The sequence below is a fragment of the Cibotium barometz genome, chromosome 38 (genome assembly GCF_041138505.1).
Source record: "Cibotium barometz isolate CiBa-2024 chromosome 38, ASM4113850v1, whole genome shotgun sequence".
NCBI classification, from domain to species: domain Eukaryota; kingdom Viridiplantae; phylum Streptophyta; class Polypodiopsida; order Cyatheales; family Cibotiaceae; genus Cibotium; species Cibotium barometz.
This window is the reverse complement of record NC_141083.1, coordinates 11,718,087-11,729,501: the sequence shown is the minus strand read 5'-3', so window position 1 is coordinate 11,729,501 and position 11,415 is coordinate 11,718,087. Positions and strand designations below refer to the sequence as shown.

The 11,415-nt window shown below is 41.4% G+C and overlaps 1 protein-coding gene across 1 annotated transcript in view; it reads right to left on the bottom strand.

Annotated features, from left to right (window-relative positions):
* Positions 1–10,558: 10,558 nt before the first annotated feature.
* The window catches only part of LOC147616349 ((+)-germacrene D synthase-like), a 1,137-nt gene continuing 280 nt past the window's right edge, over positions 10,559–11,415 (bottom strand). The window contains exon 1 of the mRNA XM_086777158.1: positions 10,559–11,415. This exon is cut by the window's right edge and continues 280 nt beyond it. Within this exon, the coding sequence (XP_086633284.1) occupies positions 10,559–11,415 (857 nt within the window).

The window sequence follows — 11,415 nt, the reverse complement described above, 5'->3', positions numbered from 1 at the left end:
ACCTTGAGATGCGTGTAAGTCGTAGATCTCTCAGTGGCAGAGAGGGATGCCGAGTAGTAAATCCCTATCACTCTGATGGTCTACGGACCATGTAGGAAGCACCTTGAGATGCGTGTAAGTCGTAGATCTCTCACTGGCAGAGAGGGATGCCGAGCAGTAAATCCCTATCACTCTCTCCGCTCATACACAAAAGCTATGGGCCGCCCTCTCTCTTTCTTCCTCATAGCAAAAACCTATGTTATGATTCTTGAAAGAAGGCAAGAGCAATAGGAAAACAATCGAAGATAGGCACCGTGTAGGAAACGTCAAAACGCAGATTTGAGAGCCCAAATATCGGAATTTGGCCGTTTTACTATATACCCAAGTACTATGTACGTGCTTTTGATCAAAGGGGTTGGTTTGGGTAGGTAAGGGTATTTTTTCACCAAATTTTGATGCATCCCCAATCCGAGCTCAGAAATCCTGGAGCAACTCTTGCCTTGCTCTCTTGTTCTTCATAGTAGCCCTCCATAGCCAGAGAAGAGCTTGAAGCTCCACACACAATAGCTTGAAACCTCGCTCTGATACCAATTGTGAGTGCACAATATGTGGAAGCAAGCTATGGAAGCAACAAAGCAAGCTAAGGGCAAGCATATACACACATAGACACACACACTCACACACATAGAAGCTCTTTGTTAAGGGTAATGTACTTGTGTGTATTCACACGAGAATGAGTTAGTAATGTACAAGGCTATTGAGTTATGTTAGTGAGATAATGGCCAGTCGAACAATGTGTCACATAGGAGTTTAATCCCAACAAAAAGTGGGTTGCCACATTCAGGTTAAAACACAACTTTCATGGTGAGCCTCATCATGAAGTACGTCAACTACTGAGTACTTTGGTGAATCAATTAAATTAAGGCATTGTATGAAATGTATAGAAGTACCTGCTTGTTTGCCGTGCAAACAAGGACAATCTTTCTTAGCATGTTGATCAGAAAGACATAAGAAACAAAGTTTCTATTTCTTAGTATGCTCAAAATCGGCCATAGAGCCTCTTGGCTCTTCATGTGCCGCCTTCGGCTTCTTAGCCTCTTTAGGTGAAGATAATGAAAATCTCTTTTTGCTAACGGGTTGAAGATTGACCCTTCCAATTGCTCTTAGCATAGGACTCTTGTCCTTTCTTATCATCATTGAATGTCTGAGCATGTTTGATTACATCCTCAAAATTGTCAAGATTTTGAGTGTTGACATGAAGCCTATAATTCTAAGTAGAGATCTCGCAAAAGCCACGTAGATTTTGGAGTTCATCAAGTCCTTCTAACTTAAGTATAGCTTTCCTATACTTAGATATGTACTGCGTAAGAGTGTTGCTCGCCATGCAACAAGCATCCCATGAACTCCAATTTTTCTGCAGCTCATTCTTGGGCAGAAACTCTTTGCAAAAAAAATCTTGAAAATCTTTTCAAGATTTTGGATGGGTGTTGTAATTCATGGCCATCCACCACTTATAGGCCTTACTTTAAGTGATAAGCTAGTCTCCTTTGGATGTGCCTTGTCAGGCGTAACACATAGATCATGAAAGTGTGTCCACTTTTGAAGAAAAGTGTATACTGCATCCTTGCGACTGCTTTCGGTTCTGTGGAATTTTGAAATTTGAACATTCTTCAATTTAAGTCTCAAAAAATTATCTACATCGCAAGACATAGAAGGCATAGAATGTGCCTTGCCCTTGCTTGATGGCCTCTGGCCAATTGAAATAGATGGCTCATGGTGGCCAAATGAAATAGATGGCCCTTGGCTTGCAAAAACAGGTTAAATTGCTTCTTCATGAATGTTGTAATTGTGTTTGTGAGACGTGTCACGTTGGCATTGAGTTTAGAAAAGTTGCTCTCCATGAGGGTCTGATGTGTCTCCAAGCTCTGGAATGCATTTACATCAACAAGATCATGATTACCAAGATTGTTGGTGTCCAAATCATCTGGAAGAAGATTGTCTTCAAGGTCGTCCTCAAGTACGCAGAGATCGATAGATGTATTGCCCGTATCCTACATAGGATTATCATCTGCCTCTCCCATTGATATGGGAATTGGGCTTTCAAACTCGTACATAGTGTGACCATCACCATAGGAAGACATGCTTACTTAATATTATGGCACCGTGTGCTATTACTTGCTTGTAAACATGTAAAAACTTTGTTGGTTCTCAAAATGCAAGGCCAGAGGAAGATTTTAGACCTCAGATTGATGTGAGGAAAGGGGATTTTGTTCTTGTGAGACCTTCAGATCCAGAATATCAAATATGGCTAGGAGTTGCAGAGTTAGATGTTGATGTAGATAGCTCATATCCTAATTACAACAAAGTATTTATTTAGTATTGAGCACTCCCAATGCGTTGGGAGTGTGTTGATGTAGTGGTGTGGTCATGGACTCCAAGGGGTGGAAGAATTGCTGATGCAATTAAAATCTCAGCCATTGTCGTGGAGAAGGCACAAGCTAGCTTAATAGAAGCAAATGAATAGCATATGGTTCTATGTAGGTCTTGGTGCATTTCTATTTTGGTCACAAAGGTATGGCATTTGGGCAAATAGCCACAAGGTTTTGACTCTAATCATTTTTACAATAAATACAATTTTCTTTTTTGTTTTTGTACTATCTTAAACTAATCTTTTCTCTAAAACTTGATAATGGTATCTTGTAGCATGTGTGGATTAGACATGAGATAGACCAACTCTCTTATCAAATCAACATGATTGTATGAGGTGTTTATCAACACTGCTGGGAAAGAAAACTCTAAATGAAAAAAAGGTGTTTCTAAACACCACCATTTACTTGAGAACCTATCACTTTGACTAACACAACACAAGTACTCGACAACAAAGCTTATTTACAATATTCACACATTACACGAAATTTTCCCAAATTAAATGGAAAATGGGACTCCACAAAAATCAAAATCAGTCCCAAAGTTGTGGGATTTTCTCGCTTTATCTAAAAGTGTGTTCATTGCATGTTCTAGCGGTAAATCCAAAGGAAATACATCTCCATACTGCTTGAGTAAACTATCTAAATTCTCCTTTGTAGAAGAAGACAATAAATCATTAGCCAAAATATTTCTTCTATTAAATTTTCTTTCTTTAAATATGAAAGCTCAAAGTTACATATATAAGAGGCGTATGAGGAATGTTGCTCTCACCCAACAAAAGTACATGAACTCCATTGGATCAAAGGAAATAGAATTATGATCATAGCTACACTTTAGGGAACTCCCCAAGCTGAGCAACCATTCTCTTCCCACAACTACATCTGCCTGGGCCATGTTCATAACCTAGAAGTCAAGATTCATCATATGATCTTGCACCTTTAGTTCAACTTCTTGAACTAGCATGTCCCCTACCACTTTGTCATTCCCCATCATTTGTTCCACCACATACTTATGTGTGCTTGGAACTTCTTGAAGTTTAAGTTTTTTGATAAGCATATAGTTGAGAAAATTATGTGTGGCTCCGTCATGCACAAGAATACAAACACATTTTCCATTGATGGTGCAATGCATTCTAAGCAGTTCATGAGGACCAAAAGTGTGAGTGCACAATATGCAAAAGCAAGCTATAGAAGCAATGGACAAAGCTAAGGGCAAGCATATACACACATTGACACACACACTCACGCAAGCAGAAGCTCTCTATCAAGGGCAATGTACTTGTGTGTATTCACAAAAAAGAATGAGTTAGTAATGTACAAGGCTATTTGAAGACAAAGAAGTGATTAAGAGGGTGATTAGTTTCTTAATTAATTAAGCCCCCTAATAACAAAGAGGCTATTCCCACTCTCTACATTGTAAAATGAACGGCATGCACTAGAGAAAAATGAAAGAGCAATTTTATTCATAAAAGAGAGCCTTTATAACACAAGCGGCTAAAGCACATAATTTAAGGAGATCCTTTGCCTTGATTTGAGGCCACTACCTCACATTCTCTACCTCCTTTACCTACCCCAAAGACCTTGTTCCCGCGCTACATGCACCGAGAGAGGTTTATCCCAACAACCACCCTCCTAAACCGAACTCTTTAAGCTATTATGGAAGCTCGCATTTTGTGCTATTATGGAAGCACACTAGTTTTGGCTTTTATGGAAGCCGCATACATTTTGACTTTTATGAAAGCCCTTTTACAAAAGATTTTGGGTGGGTTTAGTAAATGTCAGACATATCCAAGTGAGGGTTGTAGTAACACATGTTGATGCTGGACTCGTCATCGCTGTTGTCGACGAAGTTCACCTTTGATTTGCCTTTGTCTTTTGTGTTTCTGTCGTGTTTTGGCTCTTCTTTTGCTTTGTCTTTGAGGTAGCATTTCGAGGATGGATGGTTTGTCCTACCGCAGTGAGTGCATGGATTTTTTAGGTAGCAATCTTTCGCCAAATGGTTGGTCTTGCCGCATTCGTAGCATTTCTTCTCCGATGTCGTCACCATATATGCTCTATTTGCCGGGACCTTGTTGGTGAAGTTTCGCTTTCTCTCCTCTTCTTGAATGGAGTTGATTGCATCTTCTAATTAAAGAAGGAATGGGATCCTTCTCTTTGAGTACCATTACAAGTTGATTGTATGGCTGTGGTAAAGCTTTTAAGAGCACTGCAACTTTATCTTCTTCTTCAATTTGTGCACTTGCATAGGTTTAATTGTGTGACAAGGCTTTTGAGTTTATTTATAAGTGCAGACACACTTTTATTTGGCTTTAATGTTAACCCAAAAAATTGCATCTAATTGCTTAGCCTTAGCCCCAAAAGTTTTTTCTAATGTTTCCCAAGCTTGATGTGCGGTGGTAGCTTCATCAATGTAGTGAATGTATGAATCTGCTAGTGCAATAATGATTATGCCAAGTGCTTGTTCATCCCGTGCTTGTGATGCTCTTGTGCTAGTGCCTTCCTCACTTTGATTGACAAGCCCCCAAAGATTTTTCTTCATTAAATAGCCCTTAAGTTTAACTTGCCATGTGTGAAAACCGACGCCATCAAATTTATCAAGATTTTCTTTGCCCATTGTGTTCAGTGCGGGAAGGTCTTACCGAGACTCTCGGGAGTGTCTAATCCTGTATTACAAGGTGCTAAAGATAACTTAAACTATTGATATTGCATACAAAATAGGTTTCACAAAATGGCGTTTACAAAAGATGAAGGAAAGCGCCGATCTTGCCTTATCGTTTTTTTATATATATAGATAATGCAAAATCCTAAAAATAAAGCTTTAAGTGATCAACAAAAAACATAATTTTGAAGCTTGTTGAAAAATATAATACTTGTACCTTGTAGATGCTTGAAATATATATATATATATATATATGTTATGGATTTTTTGCAAAACAGAAGCATCATTTATATATAATATAGAGGAATGGTAGCTTTGAAAAGTAAAAGAAAAAAAGGCATTTTCAATATGTGTGTGTGACCCACACTTTTCTTGGCTTAATTTAAAGGCCCTTTTAATATATGTAATGTAAAAAACAAAAAGAAGAAAAACAAAGCTACCTTCCAGAAAAATGTGAGGAGAGAAAAAGGAAGAAAAATGTGAAAGCTTCAATTGCCGTCCGTTTTTGATCTTCTTTCTCGCGACGATTGGATTGCATAGGTGCCTTAGCAATCAAAGGGACAGCAATGTGGCTATTTCCGATCTGAAAATGATCCACTCCCTTGCATGCTACAAGCCAATTAAGCTTGCCGATTAGTGAGCTTAATCACCTTCTAATGTATGAAGCAATCAAAAAATTGAATGGATGAGAATGATGCTTGTAGTATTGCTAAGCTTTCCCTAACGAACTAGCTCTGATACCAATTGAAGAGAAAAAAATGATTAAGATGGTGATTAGTGGCTTAATTAAACCCCCTAGCCTCTACATTGTAAAATGAACGGCATGCACTAGAGAAAAATGAGAGAGAAATTTTATTCATAAAAGAGAGCCTTTATATAGGCATTACACAAGCGGCTAAAGCACATAATTTAAGAAGATCCTTTGCCTTGATTTGAGGCCACCGCCTCACATTCTCTACCTCCTTTACCTACCCCAAAGACCTTGTTCCCGCACTACATGCACAGAGAGAGGTTTATCCCAACACTATTGAGTTATGTTAGTGAGATAATGGGCGGCCGGACAATGTGTCACATAAGAGTTTAATCCCAACAACCTCCCACTTAAAGTCCAATGTGGCACTTTAAATAATTATAGATCTATGAAAAAGTAATGTACAAAGATCTACGTGGCACGCCATCTATCCAATGCCCAATAACGCACAACAATGCACAAAGACTTCTCCTAGAAGTCCCTTAGTAAGTAGACCCACAACTAGCAGACCCACAATCACAATACATCAATTTGCTATGCCCAAGCCACTAGTGCAAAGCCGTTGGATGGCTGCACCTCCCTAGAACCTCGCAAGCACAAAAGAATGTGTGTATTGGTGGATGCTATGTGTACTTGGACTGAAGGACGCTCTCGAAGACGATCATGTAATCAAAGCCGCTAACACATTTGAAGTAGATCTCGAAGTTGATGTCAACATTGTCAATGTGAGTGAAATCGGACTCGAAGTCCATCATGTTTGATGCTGATGGTCTACGGACCATGTAGGAAGCGCCTTGAGATGCGTGTAAGCCGTAGATCTCTCTCACTGGCAGAGAGGGATGCCGAGCAGTAAATCCCTATCACTCTCTCCGCTCATACACAAAAGCTATGGGCCGCCCTCTCTCTTTCTTCCTCATAGCAAAAACCTATGTTATGATTCTTGAAAGAAGGCAGGAGCAATAGGAAAACAATCGAAGACAGGCACCATGTAGGAAACTTCAAAACGCATATTTGAGAGCCCAAATGTCAGAATTTGGCCGTTTTACTATATACCCAGGTACTATGTACGTGCTTTTGATCAAAGGGGTTGGTTTGGGTAGGTAAGGGTATTTTTTCACCAAATTTTGATGCATCCCCAATCCGAGCTCAAAAATCCTGGAGCAACTCTTGCCTTGCTCTCTTGTTCTTCACAATAGCCCTCCATAGCCAGAGAGGAGCTTGAAGCTCCACACACAATAGCTTGAAACCTCGCTCTGATACCAATTGTGAGTGCACAATATGTGGAAGCAAGCTATGGAAGCAATAAAGCAAGCTAAGGGCAAGCATATACACACATAGACACACACACTCACACACATAGAAGCTCTCTGTTAAGGGTAATGTACTTGTGTGTATTCACATGAGAATGAGTTAGTAATGTACAAGGCTATTGAGTTATGTTAGTGAGATAATGGCCAGTCGAACAATGTGTCACATAGGAGTTTAATCCCAACAAAAAGTGGGTTGCCACATTCAGGTTAAACACAACTTTCATGGTGAGCCTCATCATGAAGTACGTCAACTACTGAGTACTTTGGTGAATCAATTAAAGTAAGGCATTGTATGAAATGTATAGAAGTACCTGCTTGTTTGCCGTGCAAACAAGGACAATCTTTCTTAGCATGTTGATCAGAAAGACATAAGAAACAAAGTTTCTATTTCTTAGTACGCTCAAAATCGGCCATAGAATGCATTTACATCAACAAGATCATGATTACCAAGATTGTTGGTGTCCAAATCATCTGGAAGAAGATTGTCTTCAAGGTCGTCCTCAAGTACGCAGAGATCGATAGATGTATTGCCCGTATCCTACATAGGATTATCATCTGCCTCTCCCATTGATATGGGAATTGGGCTTTCAAACTCGTACATAGTGTGACCATCACCATAGGAAGACATGCTTACTTAATATTATGGCACCGTAAGCTCTTACTTGCTTGTAAACATGTACAAGAAACATGTGAATAGTTTATCAAGCAAGCACTCAAGAGAGGTGTGTGTTTGCTTCTTGAACACATGAGATGTGTTGTTCTTCAACACACAAAAGGTGTTTTAACTACCTTGTAAGCACACGATATTCACCAATTGGCTAATTTTTGAGGATTTTCCCAAAAAACATTCGCCCGACATCTTAAAACATTTACCCAAATTTTTTTCATTTCAAAGATTTTTTCAAAATATACACCCAATTTTAGACATTTTAAGAAATTATTTCAAAACATTTGCCCCATTTTCTATACTACATATGGGGAAGATTCGCCAACCCATATACACTTACAAATTCTTGAAGAGCTCTTATTTTTTACCCTAAGAGAGATGTGTTAGCAGCTGGCTTGATGCACTGAGAGAGTCCAACAAGATTGATGCCGACGGCTTCCTTGTGCACGCGCGCGCGAGAGAGAGAGAGAGAACAATGGGAGTAAGGACCCATGGCCCCCCCTTTTTATATGTGTGGTCTAAAAATCCATGCTTTTGAACTCATGACTGCCAACTCCAAAAAAATCACGTTTCTCTAAAAAATTTAGATCGCCACTAGGTTGCCTGCCACATGGGCGTGCGCTTTCTACCTAGCTAGCAGCGCTTTCCTCATGGTGGCGACGGCCCATGGCCTTACCATCTAGCCCATTGCCATATGTCATGTGAGCCATTGAGTCTGTGCTTTGTGCTTCACACCATGCTTTAATACACTATCGCAAAGGCCACATTCTCGAGGCCACATTACGTGCTATAGCCATGGCCACAAGGCATTACTTGGCAGCCTTGCCATATACATGAAAGCCATAGCGGCCATGCCGCTTAACAAGGTTGGGCTTTCGTGGCCATATTTCCTTATGGTCGTATACATGAAGGCCATGGAGGCCATGCCGCTTAACTGGGCTAGCCTTTTCTGGACAGATTGCCCTATGGCCTTGTTATGCTATCTCACACCACGGCCCATGGCCACTATGGCCGTTGTTGCTTTGTCTGCCCCATGACACACCTGCATGCTCACACCATGGTCCATTGCCACCATAGCTGTAATTGCTTTGTCAGCCCAAGGGCACACATGCATGCTCACACCATAATCTCCATGGCGTGATTTCCTTGGCATGGCATGGGCATGTACTCCATGCCATGGCATTGGCGTGCGTAGCATGGCTTGCTTTTCCATAGTGTGGCATGCTCTTCCCCCTTTGAAAAGCTCGTAGCCTTCTAGGCTCTAATACCAACGTGAAGTGTGGGGAAAAACCCATGCTGTATCTCTTCGCAACCATCATATATATAGGTCTTTGCCCTGTTATATACACCCTCTAGACTTAGCATGAGTGGCCTTGCCCTAGAGGACCCGTGTCCTCATAGATTTATTAATAACTTTTTCATGTAGATCTTTTGTTATGCATAGGCGCGAACCATGCAATAAGAATCCTTCCTTTAGTGATATAGGTTCATGAGTCTTTCCATTCTCTAAGTCATCCTTGATAGAAGTATAGTCTCCATCTCTAGCATACTTGCTAATCATGATTATATGCAATAGAGACAACATTAACCTTAGTTCGTCGAGTATAATATTTTGCTTCCCTGAAAATGAAATTGAGAAAAAAAATTAGTCTATCTCAATTTACTTTTGAATTCCCTTTAGATGATGAACATCATTCCCAATAAATAGTGCTTCCACGAGTCTAATGCATGTATAAGTGAGAAATTCTATTCTTGGTGTCCGTTCTTGGGGTTCAAACGCTGACTTTCATTAGCGATAGAGTGACCTTCTTGTGAAAGGACCTCCTCTATGCTATTCCCATTTGCAGCATTATATTTGATCATGCCAACAAGAAGAGTCTTCTAACATAAGAAGAACCAGCTTCCTTATTCCTTGGAGGCTCTTCTTCATCATAGTTTCATTTTAGCTGAAAGGCTCGGTTTTCTTTTGTGCTCCATTGAAACATAACCTATGCACTTATAAAGGTGCCTTTCTCCTTGTGGCAACGCTTAATGCATGAGCATACCTTCCTGCATACCTTTGTTAAGTCATGGAGTATTATAGAAAACTATAATGGATGGGTGTAAGTTTTTCCACAAGCTTAGCACTAGAGAGGTGATGAACCATGTGGTGTCGCTTCTACGGGAAGGCTCTCTTAAGAAATCGTCCAGACTCACCATAAATACACATGGGCACAAACCCAGGGGAGGTAACAACCAAATAAAATACTCCTCCCTATGCATGACTATATAATTGCAAGCGCTTGGTGAAACCCGGAATTCGAATGACTGTTAAACGACCACTTGGTCGCGTCGCGCAAGCATGCCAATGCCTTGCAACATCTAGCAAAGAAGACCTAATATGTGGCAAAACCAGGAAATAAAAAATGGTAATTTTCGATCAAAAACTTGTAGACTAGTTAAATGCAAGAACCTCCCTTCAGAACATTAAGTGAACAAGGTTAAAAGACTTCAAGATAGTTAGGTTTATGCTTTTGCCCAATGATGAATATAGGGTGCCATGATGGATAGCTCAGATGATAAATATAGGGTGCTATATATATATATATATATATATATAGAGAGAGAGAGAGAGAGAGAGAGAGAGAGAGAGAGAGTATAGGTGATTATAGTTCACTTAATTGGACTGATTATTGTGATACATAAACAACCATGAAATGGCTGGCTGACTATTAATATAGGCGTGATTAGATTAGCATTATAGAGAGATTAATTAGTGTTGATCTCTCAATTAGCTGCTGACAAGATTTCAGGGCGGCGCAGGCTGAGGTGGTAATGGGCGGAGAAGTCAGGGGGCTGGTGGTGCATGTCGGCGCTGGCGCAAACACCATAGCGAGGGGTGACGAGCTGAAAGTACATGTGCCCACCCAGCCAGTCGCCCACTCCCTCCAGGTAGCCTGCCATGCCAGGCTTTCCCATCAGCAGCTCCGACGCTTTGATCTCCGCCACCAGCCGCACGCACTCCTCATCGCGCTCCTTGATCATCGTGCACACCTCCTGCACAACGCTCTCCAGAGTGACAGCGCCGCCGCTCTTCTTCTGCTGCTTGAGGTTGTGCAAGTACAGAATGGGGACTACGTTGAGCAGGTCATTCTCCAGAAACTCCTTCTTGAAGGAACAGAGGTCGTTTTGCCAGTAGATATTGTAGGCGGTGGCGGACTGCAGCGAGCGGATAAGAGGATGGCTGAGCGTTTCCTCATCAAAGCAAATGGCGAGGGAGTATTCCAGCAGCACAGAGCATAACTGCCAGCCACCAGCGGCGTCGCGGTTTTGGCAGTAAGTGGCGAGGTCAGGGAGGGAGCGGGAGGCGCGATATGGAATTTGCCGCCGGTTTCCCTCCAGGTAGTGTTTGAACTGGGCGATGAAGCGAGTTCTCTGGCTCGCAGGCATGCCCTGGCGCATCTCGTGCCACCACTCCGTGGCCGTCTCCACTGTAACCCGGACGAGCTCGCTCTCGCCTGAATACGTATAAGTAGCAGGCTCCTCCAACACTGCGCAGATGCTGGTTATAATAGTGTCGGCTGCGCTGACATCGGCGCCCAGCACCGCCGGGTCGTCCATCACGGTGTCGAGCAGGAAGAACC